General features: G+C 33.6%; 3 protein-coding genes across 5 annotated transcripts; 2 read left to right on the forward strand and 1 right to left on the reverse strand.

Annotated features, from left to right (window-relative positions):
• Nucleotides 1-232: 232 nt before the first annotated feature.
• Nucleotides 233-5,295, forward strand: LOC123892928 (phosphomannomutase-like). 3 transcript variants are annotated; one of them, XM_045942813.1, is made up of 12 exons: nt 233-672; nt 1,115-1,213; nt 1,671-1,715; nt 1,874-1,940; nt 2,248-2,324; nt 3,496-3,531; nt 3,721-3,776; nt 3,855-3,954; nt 4,061-4,156; nt 4,240-4,329; nt 4,821-4,872; nt 5,009-5,295. In XM_045942813.1, the coding sequence occupies exons 2-12, from the start codon at nt 1,145-1,147 to the stop codon at nt 5,062-5,064; spliced, it is 744 nt and encodes a 247-aa protein (XP_045798769.1). In that variant the 5' UTR covers nt 233-672; nt 1,115-1,144; the 3' UTR covers nt 5,065-5,295. The 3 variants fall into 3 exon arrangements, with proteins under 3 accessions (XP_045798769.1, XP_045798768.1, XP_045798770.1); XM_045942812.1 differs by lacking the exon at nt 233-672 and adding an exon at nt 696-855; XM_045942814.1 differs by lacking the exons at nt 233-672; nt 1,671-1,715 and adding an exon at nt 696-855.
• Nucleotides 5,296-8,580: 3,285 nt separating this feature from the next.
• On the forward strand, nt 8,581-9,558 carry LOC123892930 (fasciclin-like arabinogalactan protein 11). Its single transcript, XM_045942815.1, has one exon. The coding sequence runs from the start codon at nt 8,655-8,657 to the stop codon at nt 9,405-9,407; it is 753 nt and encodes a 250-aa protein (XP_045798771.1). The 5' UTR covers nt 8,581-8,654; the 3' UTR covers nt 9,408-9,558.
• Nucleotides 9,559-10,567: 1,009 nt separating this feature from the next.
• Nucleotides 10,568-16,175, reverse strand: LOC123892931 (dnaJ protein P58IPK homolog). The gene is made up of 9 exons (XM_045942816.1): nt 15,923-16,175; nt 13,977-14,130; nt 13,271-13,472; nt 12,923-13,083; nt 12,740-12,833; nt 12,416-12,628; nt 12,229-12,309; nt 11,307-11,525; nt 10,568-11,114 (listed from the first exon to the last, which is right to left on the reverse strand). The coding sequence occupies exons 1-9, from the start codon at nt 16,038-16,040 to the stop codon at nt 10,920-10,922; spliced, it is 1,437 nt and encodes a 478-aa protein (XP_045798772.1). The 5' UTR covers nt 16,041-16,175; the 3' UTR covers nt 10,568-10,919.
• Between the last annotated feature and the right edge of the window lie 305 nt (nt 16,176-16,480).

The raw sequence follows: 16,480 nt of genomic DNA on the forward strand, positions 1-16,480 counted from the left end.
ATTTACTTTTGTCATCCTATTGATTTTCTCACGCGCGTTACAAAATTACAAAAATATCCCTATCCACTACTTAAGTAGCGGAACCTATGAAGCACATACACCTCTATGATTAGGCGTGTCGCGGTGTCCGACACTCGTATGTGTTTACAACTTAGATTTTACACTTATATATTTTGTATCTCAATTTATATCTTTTATAAATATATAGCGGTGACAGTGTCCTAAATTTTTTAGCGGTGTCGCGGTGTCCGTGCTAAAGTTCGTGCTTCATAGAGCGGAACTGCGGAAGGAACCTCCCTACCAAAAGTAAAATGGAAAAGCACTAAGACGCACGAGAAACTAGTATGATGACAAAAGTAAATCTTCCCTATATTGGATCCGGATCCATACGCAAGAGAGTGAAGAAGATTTGTTCTCTCTCTCGGATCCAAATTATATGCGGTTATTGTTAGTTCCTAGTTCACTGCAGTCAAGCGAATCACAACCGTACCAATAATCTAATGATGTAGTTCCTAGTTTTTATTCTGCTACTTCGATTTCTCGCAGCCGCAATGCAATTTCTCAGACGCTTTGATTTAATTTTATCCACGTGTCGGTAATCTGTTAAAGGAACTGGAGAACTGGAGCATAGAGGCACTTTGAGCAGATCTGAACTCTTGTACTTTTGAATCTGTAAGTTTCCACTTCGTTACACGCATCCTGTGATAAAGTTCTGAATATCCTCAAACTTTTCCTTAATATCCTTGTCTATGAAACAAAACAACACCAACTTTAATGCATACAGAAACTTTGTTATGATGTATTGATGGTATTTGGATGAGAAAGACTCAAACAAAGAAGTTGGAAGATTTGAAGGTTTCGAAAATTTGATTTTCAAGCTACTACTTTAATGGAGTTTTTTTGAGAGATTTTAATGTTGGGATGTTACAGTCGTGTGAAATGGTGTTGGTTAATTCATAATGGATGAATGGAAGGCGTTTGTAGTGAAATATAATTTAATATTTTTTCATTGATTGTTTGATGAAGCAAAACACTTTTTGGATTTTATTTATTTATTTGCAAGTGTGTACATATTTTTGCTTGAAATTTGATGAAAAGCTTCAAAATTTTGCAGGTTTGGGTGCTTGATTAACTAGTTATAATAATGGCTGCTCTCAAACCTGGTGTCATTGCTTTGTTTGATGTTGATGGGACTCTTACTGCTCCTAGGAAGGTATTTCATTCTTATATGGAGATAATGACAATCTATTAGTATAGCTATTTTGTTGCAATCAATGTAGCAATGCACTAATTTCATATGGTTCATACTTCTTATTAGATCTATTGTCTATTAAGCAGTATTGTCAATTATCGGCTATAGCTTTATAGAGTAGCAGAATTTGAACAAATCGCTATCATTCTGTGATATGCTATTTAGTATTGAGTGTTGTTAAATCATGGTTATAGTGGCGTTATAGGATAATAATATAGTGGAATTTGAACAAACTGTTATTTTCCGCGATCCGCAATTGGCAAAATTGTTGTTAAGTACCTAATGTTACTCATCAGTTCACTCGTCATAAAATGCCGCGATTTCTCCTTGCTGAACAAAACTAGAAAATGTGGATTTACTATTTTGTATTGTTTGGCTTTTTATCACATCTATTTACTGTTGCCTACTCAATTGCTAGGGGGCTACTCCAGAGATGTTGAAATTCATACAAGAACTATGTAAGGTATGTTATTCTGGAATTTTTTTTCCTTATATTACATACATTTTATTTGTTGTTGTCTTTGATCTCCAACTTTCATCCACTGCATCATGCATAAACCTGTTTTTAAAGTTCTTTTCTGTTGTTTATGTTGTTGAATCTGGCATTGTTTGGTCACACAGATTGTAACGGTTGGAGTTGTTGGCGGTTCTGATCTTGTGAAGATATCTGAGCAACTTGGCCAGACAGGTTAGCTATAAATATAAGTACCACATTGGTTTCTGATGCTGCAGTGTTTAAATCATGTAGGAACTAGGAAGCCACTTTGTGAAAATTGATTTTGGTTTTTCTAGATTCATCACCAATGAATTCCTATCTTCTTTTTTTTCTTGTCCTTGTTTGTTGTATTCTGATGAAATTACGTGTTCTAATCTAAGCTGATAATTATTGTTACATTCTCTACTTTCTTCTTTTTCTCAACTTCGAAAAAAACATAAATCTTAGATAATCTACTATCTTGAGTGTTGATGGTCCTGTCACTATTTACTTGTTGCAGTTACCAATGACTATGATTATGTATTTTCTGAGAATGGTCTTGTGGCTCATAAGCAAGGAAAGCTCATTGGAACTCAGGTAAAGAAACACAAGCTCCTATAGTTTCCATCATCATTCAAGTTTTCATCAAAGTCTCCATATAAAACAAAGAAATTATTAACAATGCAGAGTCTAAAAGGAACTTATGCAGTTAGAGAATATATTTGAAAGTAGCTAGAATGATGCAATAAGCTTATGGCTGTAACATAATTTGATGATTAATTTCCATGACAAAGTTAAGCACTGTGACTATCAATTTATTACTTACTTGAAAGCAGAAGCAATAGGTTTGAATACGCTAATGAAATGAAAAAATAAAAGTAGCATCTTAGTAACTTCCAATATACAACTAGTGAAATACAAATTCATACACATTCCCATTAAGATTCAAAGTTCAGGCCCTGCACCTAATATGTAGCATGCTGGAAACCATACGTAACAAATAACTAGGAGAAGTAAACAGTACCTCACTCCAATCTAGTTCTCAGATCAAAATCAAATTCAACTTTCATACATAACTTCCAATACTCCCGTGGTCTATTGGTTAAAATTTCTAGGACCACAAGGAACAACTTTGTGACTCAAATTGTTGCAGGATAGATCCTTCAATGTTGCTAAGATGCAAAAGTATTTAGAGAAACTACTAGTTACTAGATAGATCCTTCAATAACAATAACATTGACTGTTATTATTGTTTGTTTCTATCAATTTCCCATTTCTCTTTTCTGCATTCCTACTCCTACCTAATAATCAATGAAGGAAAACTTAAATAACAAACTAATGAAAAATAAAGAAAGATAGTTCACACCCCATTGCTTGAATTTACAACAGCATCCATCTACAAGTAAATCCTCAAATTAATTTCATGATCAACAAGAAATGTAGATACCGACGAGCTGCCATCTGCTCTAAAGAAGATTTCTAAATCTATCTTAATAGATTTCTGTTGATTCCCTGTGTTATTTAACAAAACATAACTAATGGACCTAGATTGTGACTTGTAACTGAAGCGGTGACTATTAAAACTTTGTAAACCTATTTTTTTATATAACTGAAAGTATAGCCCTTAACACCTGTAGAATTTTGCGCTAACAAACTTTGGTAAAACACCTTCTCCCAATCCCCACACACAAACACATTCTCCATCTGTTTAGAAATGTAAACTTTTTGTCTGACTCACCGTGATGAATTGTGAACTTTCTCTTTTCAGAGCCTGAAGACATTTGTTGGGGACGAAAAGCTCAAGGTAATGCCTATATTTCCATTTATTTATATGACGTCTTACTTAGAAGATATGTGAATAAAGAAGAATATACTTTTGTGTTCCATTTGTAAAATTGAATAATGTAATTAATATATAAAAAAAATTATAATAACAAACTTCCTGTTAGTAAATAATAATGATTAATCAATACTGACATAGGGTATTTTGCAGGAATTTATTAATTTTACGCTTCATTACATTGCTGACTTGGATATCCCTATTAAGAGGTTAGTGAGATTCAGTGTTTAATCACATGTTTGTCATAGGAAACAGTTGAATCCTAATTGATATATGAATACTTTTAGGGGAACATTTATAGAGTTCCGTAGTGGGATGCTGAATGTGTCGCCGATTGGGCGAAACTGTAGCCAAGAAGAAAGAGATGAATTTGAGAAGTATGACAAGGTGGTTAATTTTTCTTTTACCATTTCACTAGAACTCTTCACTCTCTTTAATAATTTGAAATGCTAAGGGTATAATTTTATCCTGAAAATTTACAATATGATTTCAGGTTCAGAACATCCGCTCAACAATGGTTTCTATACTTCGCGAGAAGTTTGCACACCTTAACTTAACATTTTCCATTGGAGGACAGATAAGCTTTGATGTAAGTGATGATCTTCATAATAATATGGTGAATTTATTTTTTGGTTAAGTAGCCAACAACAGGTCTTGATTTCTATATATCAGGTTTTCCCTCAAGGTTGGGACAAAACATACTGCTTGAGATACCTTGATGATTTCAAGGAAATCCACTTTTTTGGTGACAAAACTTACAAGGTTAGTACATAAGTTTTTATTGTGCAGTACTTGTTTGGTCTATCAACTACAAAATCAATATTTTGTTACATTTTCTACCTCCCTGCATTTTGCATGCAAGCAATTTTTTGTATTTTACGGAGTCGTGATTTTTTAGCACTTGTCTTTCATCCACCGGTTTGACATACGATCATTTTCATGAAAATCATGGAAATGAATTGGAGCAGAAATTGTTGTAACAAGAATGTATGTGGCAATTTAATTTAGTTACCGCACTTCATTATATTTTAAAGTGTACCCTTCATTTTAAAGGAGACTCTAAAGATAATTAATAACATAATGGTGAAACATCACCTCCAAATTTTTTGTTAGTTTAGGACGGTTCCTCGCTTTGCAAGACATTTATCATTTTATTTCGCCGAATGATTTATAGCTTCCTTAAGCATTGCTTATGGATATTAGCTGAAATACATTAATTAATTACCTAAACTTTTTTCATTTTCACTGAGCAGGGTGGAAATGACCATGAAATCTATGAATCTGAACGGACTGTTGGTCACACAGGTATGTTGCTCTATATTGTAACATCATATGGAGAAGATTTTGGTTTCTTTGTAATAGATAAACTAAACCAAATGAATGCAACTTAAAAATTGTTGTCCATGTGAACCTCATGCGTTAATATTGGTCGGTTTTTCAGTTACCAGCCCTGAGGATACCATAAAGCAGTGTAAATCTTTGTTCGTGGAAAATTAAGATTTTGCAGCTGCACATCATTACTGATACTGAACAACATGGAGCAATGTTTTACAGAGAAGACCACAGGATTCAAATCTCGTAAAGCCTAAACAGTCTTAAATTGTTTTACTGGATTTTCCATCATCTGTGATAGAGTACTTGATTTGTTCTAGTAATCCTTAATTGTAATTGATTTGTTTCCTGGAAATAATGAAGTCACTATAGTTAAATTTCATCTTTGCTTATTCAGTTTTTGTGTTCTGAATTTCTTTTGCTAAGATTAGTTGGATAAAGATAAACTATCCAACATTTTTATTCTATTATTCTAGTGATTGCATTATTTTTTATTGCAGCAAATCCAGGCTTGTAGTTTATGATGTATCAATACTAATTTAAAACTAAATAGTTAAACTATTAATTAGTCTTTAACTCTACAAAGTTATCCTTCATTAATTAAAATAAGAGTGAAGACTTATTTTGATCTTTCGCAAATTTTTGACGGCCAATTCGGTCTTTGGCAAAAAAAAAAAACTCAAATTAGTCTAACATTTGCATATTGGAGAGAAACTAATACATGATTCGTTATAATAGAGGGATTAACATCTAGTATAAAAATATCAGGGATTAATTTGGGTTTTGTTTTTGTCACTAATTGAATTGTTTTGTTAGAAATCTGCGAATAATTGAAATAAGGTAAGAGTAATGAATGGTAATGGTACAATGTCAAAAGAAACATTAATTGAAATAATTTAAGAGTTTATCTAACCTGTTGATCAGAATAGAGATGGCTGGTCCGTTGAGCAATTCGTCCACCGGAGGGGGGATTTGTACCTGCAGGTGCTCCGATACTTAAGTCAGCAAAGAGTACAAGAGATATAGAAAGGAGAGAGAGAGTAGAGAGTAGAATGGAATTGAATACCTGGCTCTCCTGTATAGGAGAGCTTATATAGTTGCCCTCGGCGCTGGGCCAAAGGTTGGTCTAATGGGCCGGAATAACCGGCCCAATAGACTCAACTGCCAAGATAGTCCCTATATCGTAGGGGAGACGGTTATTCGCCCTATCTTGGTTGGATCTGTTCCACTATAAGTGGGTAATGGATAAGCTCCCTGACGAAGTCGTGGCTGGATGGATGAGCACGTGTTTAACATGTTGCATATCCGTTATGTCGTGGAGGACACGTCATAGGCTGACGTGTCGGGGAGGTCTCCCCTTGTTGAACTGTGCCCCAAATTCCGGGCAGAAGAGTAATTGGGCCAGCTTTCGGCCCAGTCCATAACAGGAGCCCCCCCAAGTCGTTGCTCCTAGGCATAGGAGTAATGACTTAAGGTTCAGGTCCGTACGTCGAGAAAATGTTCTCCCTGTTAATCCCAGGAGGGATTAGCAACAGGTTCGTGGTGATTCTTGCCCGTATGAACGGGGAATATTTGTGTCTTGCTCGTAAAATTCTCCGCGACACGACGAGGAGAATTTCCTAAGGAGGAAGTTTCCTCTTGCTCGTAACGTGTGCCACGTTATCCGTGGAGGAGTTCATGAGGAAGGCTCTTTATTTATTTATTCCATTTATTAATAGTACATTTTTTTATTTATTCATTCAAGTAAGACATTGAGCATTCATCAAAAAAAATTGAGGGGCTAATATCGAACAATTGTGAAATTTAAGGAGTTGAAATTGCACAATTAAAACTTAGGGACTAAAATTGCACAATTGTGAAACTTGATGTATTTAAGCCTTCCAATTTCCAATAATCTCAATCCTAGTAAAATTAGATTAAATACGGAGATGTAAGAAAGCTTATTACGCCTACCATTATTGAGACATAAAACTATAAATAAGCAAGTTGATACCAAAGAATATAATTACGCTATTCACAAAATAAAGAGGTGTGTCAAAAAAAAAAAAAGTCACGCCACGTCATTCACAATACAATCGTGATGTTCAGATTTGCTATATTTAACATTTTCTTTTTATTAATTAAAGTGATATTAACGATCATTTTACAAATGTTTTCAAAAAGGTTTGGATGAGTTATCTCAAGTGTGTTTTCATAGTATTTTTTTTATAGAAATATTGTTAATGTTGATGAAAAAATAGGTCACAAACATTTTATTGTAAATTGTTTCAATACTTTGTTTTTAATAATTTGGGATTGAAGTCTATCACCACTCATGTTATTCATATGGCAAATGATGTAAAGAAAAATATAATGAGTTTGTGGAAACGGTTGAAGAGTAGTTGGCAATGCTTGATAAAGTGGTGGTGGACATTAGTACTAGAAAAATATACTCAATGACGTTGATAAAGTGATAAGGGATATATATTGCGTATTTTTCATGTTTTTCAAATTATTGTAAGTAAGAATAATTAAACTAGCTATATATTTTTCTTTTCAAATTATATTTTTCTTTTATTATAGATATAGGTATTAAGTTTCCAATATTTTTTTGAACAAGGTAAGTTTCCAATATTAACAACAGTGACTAATTTTTTTCAAAAATTTGTAAAGTACATAAGATTGATTCTTTCTTCCCAACTATTCATATTCTTATATGCTAATAATATTGTAAGTTGAAATGAAATATATGAGCTAATTTATGATATTTATTTTGATTTTTTAAATGAAAATAATGTTACGCTATTTCATTATTAACCAAAGCAATACAATTGGTGTCTTCATCAAAATTTTGAATGATAGCCATATGTATCCATCCATATTAAGGTAAGGGTTGGAAAAATGAGAAAATAAAAAATACTTATAAGAATTATTCATCCTCATTAATTTTTGTGTAGTCTTCAACGTGATTTGAATCTAATTCAAAACTCAATTGTCCATTGAATAGTATAAAGGAGGTATGAGACTTTTCTTCAGAAGAATAATTATTATATATTAATTTAATTCGACCGATCGATTTTGAATAATATATGTAAACTGATCGAACTAATATAAGTAGAATTTATTTCTTTTTGTCCGATTTGGATCCGAAACAAAAATGATATAATCAATTTGAATTATACTTTAAAATTCATCTAAGTCATTGATTTTTATTTCTTACATTCATGTGTCTAAACTTCACGGTAGAGATTAGTGACTACTAAAAAAATGTTACTACATTATATAATTTTTTTTAATTAAATTGATATTCGGCATAAAAACCAACTAATTCGAGATATCAATCTCACTGACCACTAAAACAAAGAAAAATATGACTGGGCAGGGCTACATCAAAACAGCCTCCTTAACTAACACCCTCCCAATCACTTCTACACAAAGCAAAAATTTCTATAAAGCACGTTTCTTACATTACAAGTAAATGATCAAGATACATTACCTCAACAATCTTTGGCATATATCAAGTCAAAATTATTGCCATGGTCCCTACAAAATTCAAATAAAAATTTCAAAAACCTTTACCTCTAGAAAGAAAAATCATCTGTTTGAAAGCCTCTTCACACCTTATACCAATTACTACATTTCACCAAACATTTAATTATCAATCAAATTTTTTTCATAACAAGATACTATATAATATGTGTTACCACATGTTTCATTCCACTTCAAACTTAACACATTCTTGATTCTTCTTGTTCTTCTAGCTTTTTCATACACCAATGGCAAAGCTATTCAATTTTCTTCCTCTTTTCTTTCTCAACATATTCATCATTGTTACATTGTTCGAAACAATTTCAGCTCAAACAGCTACAGCTCCAGCACCAGCAGGACCATTAAACATAACACAAGTCCTAGAAAAAGCAGGACAATTCACAACATTCATTAAACTACTCAAAGCGACACAAGTATCCGATCGAATCAATTCGCAACTCAATAACTCAAATCAAGGCCTAACAATCTTTGCACCAACAGATAATGCATTCTCAAGTCTAAAATCAGGAACATTGAACTCGATAAGCACACAAGATCAACTTCAACTTTTGCAGTTTCATATTTTACCAACACTTTACACAATCTCACAGTTTCAAACTGCTAGTAACCCTTTACATACACAAGCTGGAAACAGTGATGATGGAGAGTATCCTCTTAATGTTACTACTTCTGGAAATCAAGTTAATGTAACTACTGGTGTGATTGATACAACTGTTTCTAATACTATTTATAGTGATAATCAGCTTGCAGTTTATCAGGTTGATCAAGTGCTTCTTCCTATGGCACTTTTCGGACAAGCACCAACCGCTGCACCAGCTGAGGCTCCTGCGCCTACTAAGCCGGAGAAAAGTGTTCGGGCTTCTGGTGCTCCGAAAGGATCTCTGGATAGTCCGGCTGATGATTCAAGTGCTGTTGGTTATGCAGTTAATGGTGTTGCATTGTTTGTTGCCAATGTTGTTTTGTCTTGTTTGTGGATGTAAGTAAGTATTGGGATGGTGCATTTTCATGTAATCTTTTATTTTATTTTACTTGAGCAAGTTTGAGTTGATTGATGATGCAGATCTCTTGTATTCTTGTTATAATGTGAAGAAAATTTTGAGTGTAATATAAATGATTTTTTTATTACTGGAATCTGTTATATAGAAGTGAAACCATTTGTTTATTGTTTTTGATAACTATTATTCAGTCTGTTTTATGTTCAAATCATTCTATTAACATTTTACTTAATCAAAACTAAACATGTAAGGAATATTATACAAACTTCTGAAATATAGTTTAATCGACATATGTTGCACTACGATTCGCAAATGGCATCACTAATTTCAGTTAAAATTGTCTCCAGTTGAATCTAGACCATTGGATTTTTTATTTTTTTTTCCAGATTGATCACAACGATAAAATATATTAAGATATTGTATGGTGCGGATTAGCACTGGAATCCCGCCGGTAAAATTCTAACGGGAGAGGATCCGGGCCCTATAAGCATACATCATATCAGTAGAATTTGTTTTTGCAATTACGGAGGCAAATGAAAACACTGATGACTAGCTTTAGATATGACATGTAAACTATCATGTCAAAATCTGGAAATAAGTCATAGCAAATAAAATGTGTTTGGGCACATATACATAACTTCAAAAAATTGAAAGATAAACTAATCAATTAATATTATATATATGATGTGATTAAATTATTTAACATTATGTTTTTCTCTTTTGTGTGTATGTGTCTAAATGTATTTTATTTAGAGTTGTGCTCAACTAAGAATTGCTCAGTCATGAGTAGTTAAAATATCAATCTATGATTTCTCACTTTACTAACTATTTTAAATGAGCCATCACAAATCTTAACTCTGCAAAATATAAACACCTAACATTTTTCCTTTCTTCATTTTGGTATGAATACCTAACCTAACTTATTTTCATCACTATTATGATGAATTATCAAGCATGACAGCTAACAATATATTTAAGAGCTGCAAAATTTATTATCAAGACTGAATGACACCAACATTTCAGAAATCAACAATAGAGATGCACATGCAGAATGGCAAATCCAGCTACTGTCTATAAATTGCGAACGGGTTTAATAATTCACGCGACAGATGCACTTAAATGAAGTAACTCAAATTTTCATGGTATTAATTAACTGTGAAGCGATTCAATTGACTTAAAAATATGTAAACAAATAATGTAATGGTTGGTTGGAATTTAAAATCATCCTTACATAGTGTGACAACCACCACATAAAACTAAATGGGGTACATCAAAATGTGCCACCTTAACTAACATATCCATCCCCATCACTTTTGCACAAAGCAAAATTTTCTGTAAAGTACAATGACTTGTCTTGCAAGTAACTTGGGGATGGCCTAAGTATTTACCTCAACAACCGTTAGCAAGTGATTAGTCAACATTATAGCTGTGGTCCCTTGAGGAAAATCAAGGCTATAGCTTTCCCTAAGAAAAATTTAAGGATTAAGACTTTTTTAATCAAAAATGAAACTCATAACCACCGCCGCCGCCTGGAAAGCCTCCACCAGGGAAGCCACCATCAAAAGTAAAGTGAAATTGTTGTCCGCCACCACCGAAGGGATTGAATCCTCCTCCGCCGCCACCACCCATTCCTGATTCTTCAAGGTCCTCCCCTCTGTCGTATCTCGTGCGTTTGTCTTCATCACTTAAAATCTGAAATACAATGCAACAATAAGTTATCGGCAAAATATACAAATCTAGAAGCGATCATTGCTAGCACTACACCAGATCTCATCAGAACTCTGTAGTTAAGTATCCATTAAAATAAACACGGAATTTGTATCCAAAAATGTCATTAAGATTGAAGATGGAAAAGCAATAGGGTGTTTTATTTGTGACTAAGACCTCGTATGCAGCAGCGATTTCTCGGAATTTTGCCTCTGCTGCTTCTCTATTGTCAACATTCTTATCCGGGTGCCATTGTAAGGCAAGTTTCTTGTATGCACGTTTTATCTCAGCAGCGGAAGCATGTTTTGAAATTTCCAAAATCTTGTAGTAATCCTTGCGTTTGCTAATCTTTAAAGCTTTTTCAGCCCTCATTAATGCTTCACGGATATTCATATCCTGCAGTTACAGACAACTACTAATCAAACACAACAAAAATATTAAGGTTTAGTATAATATTAGTATGATGATATGTGCTCAAACAACTGTTGCAAGCTTTTATTGCATGACAAAAACTTCACTAATTGCAATGTTAATCAGACACTTGTTTTATAATATATCTAATATAACGAGAAAAGTACTTATCACAGCTTTAAATTAATACAACTACAGACAATTCTGAATTCTCCAAACCCTCTCAAAAACATACAAATACAAGAAATATATAACAGGGTTTGAGTCAAGAGCATAATCACCGCGCTAAGAATTTAAAAAGTTAAATTAATGCAACATATTAATCAATCAACCAAAAGACAAAGGGACTTCATTTGTAACAAATTAACAACCAACTCATAACTAAGGGATCGCCAAAAAAGGATATTGGTATATAGATAACGATGAGCTTTGCTCAAGTTAACCTCTCCCTCTCTTGATCTCTCTTATTTTTGCACCCATATTAGTGTTTTTCCTGTAAATTTTTCAAGGATTTTTTACCCTCAATTTGTGTAACTTCCCCTACTCTCAAGTCTTCTCTCTTTTACAAAGACTTTCGATTTTGAGGAAGAACACAACATGGAATATTTGTTCCTCCCCAGACTACTCCAATACTTTGAATTTAATCATAGGGATAAGAAACATGCTATATGAGTTCAAAATATATTACCTGTGGAGATTTTTGAGCAGCTTCTTTCAGATCTTCTACAGCACCCTCCCAGTCCTCCGTCAAGAGTTTAGCTTCTCCCCTCTACAAGAAAGATTATCAAGATAAGTAATTATGTGTAATAATAACATATTTTTCTATCCAACTCCAATGAGACTTCGATAAATGAAGAATTGTTTTGCTAGAGTACCTGAACAAGAGCATCAATAAGCTCCTCATCGATCTTAAGAGCTTCACTACAACTGTTCAACGCATCTTTTCCTCTGCCAAGCCTGACTAGCACTTTACACAAGCCAAGATGAAGATTTACATTGTGTGCAAGATGGTCAGGGTCAACAGCAAGTGCACTCTTGAATTCCTCCACTGCCACCCGCAGCTTGCCCTTACTAGCATTATCTTCAGCCTTTTATGATGAAAATAGAAATAATGAATCAATCAACACCCAAAAGAGAAAAGGATGAAAAACTTGAGGGAATGCAAAAAGAAATTCCAACAATATATTATTAGGGCTTACACTTTTACTCTTTTTGAGTAGATTTTTCAATCCAAAATATGCTTTTTTCAGTTCACTATGCTCCGGATCTAGGCGAAGACCTTTCTGGTAATGCCTGAATATATGCCCACATATAAGCAAAATAATATTTTAAAAAATTGTAAGAGTTCTACAAGAATTTAACATCATTTCCACGAGACAAACCTTGTAGCAACATCATGATCAGCTAAATAGTAATATGCACGACCACGTAACAACAATGCCTCTAAATTATTTTCATCTTCCTTGAGAAGAAAACCAGACTCAGCAATGGCACCTTCATACTCTTTATCAGCTATCAACAACCTCACTTTAAGAAGCTTAGCCTGAAGAAATAATGCATATAAAGTTAGTTATTATCACTCTAGTTGCACAAATGACTTCACAGCCCAAACCCAATACTAAGGGATTCAATTTCAGACTAGTATAAATACTGAGACATCAGACTAGTATAAATACTGAGACAGAAACCGATATGAAATTTATGGAGCTGGAAGAGCATAAACTTGGTACCTTAGTACATGCAGAAGAGAAAACAAGAACAACTTTATCAATGTATTCCAAGGATTTTGTGAAGTTGCCTGAATCATAGAGGGACTGAGCTGTTTCTAGCGCACTTTGAGCTTGCAATAGCTGAGAAAGCTCCTTTTCTGCAGCTGAATGTCCGGGTTTTAACTCCAGAAACTTTTTGTAGCTCCTTTCAGATTGCTCATATCTACATTAGCCAAAAAGCACCTGAATGATATAACTATCCAATTAGGAGTTTGAGTGACTTGGGACATGGAGGGGGGAAGAGTGACACAATGATCATTTTCTTAAACTAATATCTTAAAGTTTACTTCATTTGCTAACTTCAGAAATGATAAGGGTCAAATGGTGTTTCAGATTTATGATTGATAATAAGAAGGTTTGGTCCCCGCTCCTATATCCCAAAACAAAAATGACGAAAATTCTAAAATATGAATAATTTTGAACTAGTGGACATTTAACTAAAAACAGCATTGTCTAAAAGCAACTCGAATGTGCATAAAGAGATTCTCACGAGGAAGCACAATTTAGTATGAAACATATTAGATTGTTTTTTTCAGTTTCTCGTATCCTGATGAAACACAATTTATATCATTTATCAAACTTACAAAAGCTAGAGCATCATTTGGCAGGAAATGTTCTTTAAGCAAAAAATGCACAGTGGCGGGGTATACTTGTAAAAGAATCGCACCTGCATAACTGGCGAAGAACTGAAGCACGGGAAAGGTACGCTTCTGAAAGGTTTGGATCAGCTTCTATTGCAGAATTTAGATCATTAAGTGCCTCAGCATAATGTCTCCCTTTTATACTTTGAGATGCTCTCTCGAATAACTCAGCTGCATTTCCTGGTTTTCCATCAGATCACAACAAAAAAAAGACTGTTCAGGCAACAAATTTCACTTGAACACTGAATCATCGCATTCACAGGACTTCTAGAGAAGTAAGAAAGTTAGGAGTAATATTTTCCAATGGAATTGTCTACACAAACTTAAAATCAAATGAAAAATTTTAAATGAAGATGCAAACTACTATTAGCCTGTTTGGATTAGATTATATTTAACACAAACTGGATAAAGTTTCCGTTATGTGGCAATTTTGCCAAAAGCTTTCAAGAGGCAGTTCTGGTCAAACTCGGTTTTGACCAGCTTTAACGCCAATACAAACAGACCTTATATGGTACATACTATACTACATCATAGTGTAATTAACAAATGTGGACATGCAATTTGAAGATGTATATGACAGACCAATATTTCACTTTGCAATGATACTATCTTAGTTTCTTTTTTCTCACTAGGTGTAATAAATGTTATAGGGAAGGGATTTAATTCACCCTTCCATCCTCTTTTTTATGAACTAAGCCTATCAATGAAATACAGTGTTTTGATTGGTACACTAGTATATAATGCCACTTACCTTTTTCATTTGTTGATAAATGAAAAAGATGTATCAAAGATTGACTAATGTAAAAAGTCTAATGATAATCCATGGCATAAAAACAACAGAAAACAATAGCGCAATCCATGAGATCGGGGAAAAAAAATTATATGATGTCACTGTGAAGTATACACAAGGAATTCATGATGAAATCATTCAGAATTAGATGTTCACGACATTTTTTTAGGACACGTAAGCGAAGGAAGTTGAGACAGTAATTACAATAGATATGGAACTAGTAAGGTGGTCAAGACCAAAGATAGTTTGTTAGGTAAACTAGTAGGAAAGAGTAGAAATTATGATTCATTCTAAACTGTTAATATTGAAGAAACAAACAACGTCACATTTGTAACGGGGAAAAACCTTGAAACTAGAATCCTCTCATTTTTTTTAACCAAGACATTGGGCTCAAGTGGTTAGTGAACTCTCCCTAGGACGAATCGTTCGGGAGAACCCGGGTTTGATTCCTAGTGGGAACAGTTATTGGCTTGGGAACCAGATTGTTTACTTACCTTGTGGCCGAACTCTGGATTACCGGGGCCCCCTTCCCCAGGAACCGGAGGGTTAACACAAAAAAAAAAAGAATTCTCTCATTTTCTTTATTTACCATTCAGTCTAACACCACATAAGCACCATTCTTCCACTTCATCTGTTATTTGTTTTCTAAGCTCTCTCTCAGTTTCTCACAAATCTCAGATTCTGTTTTTAGGTTCCTAAACTCTTTTTATACCATTCAAACATGTCTTACTAAAGCCTATTTAGTTTTCAAATTTCAATGTTCAAACTACACGAAAAGTCCCAAAAAAACAAAAGCTCTAAAATCCTAAATAAATTCAACCTAATCAAAATCAACCAAACCATGCTGCACAATCTAACATCTATAGAGATGACATAAATATGAAATATATCTAAATAAAATTATGCAATTTAGTCAACAACAGTTTACTAAATCAAATGCACTAATTTCCCTTAAAATCTAAAATCTCCATTAACACTAAACTAAAATGCAGTAACTAAAACCTAAAAGTAATAATAAAAACAAAAGAGAAAATCGACCCACAAAAACAAAGTTTGATCAAAGCATTAAAGTTATGAAATTTATTAAAGGGAAAGTGAAAAGGAACATTAAATCATAATGGGGTTAAGCGAAACTATAAAAAAAAAAAAAAATTAAAAGGGTCTCAACAAATCAAGTTATACCTGAAGCAGAAACAAAGGGTTGAACAAAAACAAAATTGAGAACAAAGAATGTGTGGAACAATCCCTTATAAGGCACCGAATCCATAGACAACAATGAGAAACCGATGAGATTACGCATTGAGATCTTTCTCTATGGTTTCAAAATCTGTATATTTTGGTGTTAACACATTAGAAGAGGAAGAAGACAGTGTTCGCAGGTTGTTTGAGAAATTGAAAGATTTGGAAAGGGAAAAAACGAAACCTTGTAGCTTTCGACATTTGCATAAATGTTACATGTCATCACACGTAGTTTCTGCCTATCAATGTTTGACACGTGGATTTTATGTAGAAACGATGTTTCATGTTCGTAGCCACATGTGCATGATAGTAACTAATTAGAATTTGCCACGTAGTCTTTGATACAAAACACGCTCAAATGACTATATGCCACGTAACATTCCTATGTTCGGAGTACTAATTTGGTTAATTAGAGTCTGTCTGATATGCATAATGTAAGTACCGGACAGTACAAGACAGAATAGTACAAAACAAACGTTTAAAGGGTTGAACAGTTTTTGT

This window comes from Trifolium pratense, linkage group LG6 (genome assembly GCF_020283565.1).
Source record: "Trifolium pratense cultivar HEN17-A07 linkage group LG6, ARS_RC_1.1, whole genome shotgun sequence".
Taxonomy (NCBI): domain Eukaryota; kingdom Viridiplantae; phylum Streptophyta; class Magnoliopsida; order Fabales; family Fabaceae; genus Trifolium; species Trifolium pratense.

Coding starts and splice junctions, on each gene's coding strand:
- LOC123892930 (XM_045942815.1), top strand. CDS start 8,655: ATGGCAAAGCTATTCAATTTTCTTCCTCTTTTCTTTCTCAACATATTC.
- LOC123892931 (XM_045942816.1), bottom strand. CDS start 16,040: ATGCGTAATCTCATCGGTTTCTCATTGTTGTCTATGGATTCGGTGCCT. Junction 12,834..12,922: donor GATCATGATGTTGCTACAAG/GTTTGTCTCGTG, acceptor GCATATATTCAG/GCATTACCAGAAAGGTCTTC. Junction 11,526..12,228: donor CTGCTCAAAAATCTCCACAG/GTAATATATTTT, acceptor CTGTAACTGCAG/GATATGAATATCCGTGAAGC.
- LOC123892928 (XM_045942813.1), top strand. CDS start 1,145: ATGGCTGCTCTCAAACCTGGTGTCATTGCTTTGTTTGATGTTGATGGG. Junction 3,777..3,854: donor TTGGATATCCCTATTAAGAG/GTTAGTGAGATT, acceptor GAATACTTTTAG/GGGAACATTTATAGAGTTCC. Junction 4,330..4,820: donor TTGGTGACAAAACTTACAAG/GTTAGTACATAA, acceptor TTCACTGAGCAG/GGTGGAAATGACCATGAAAT.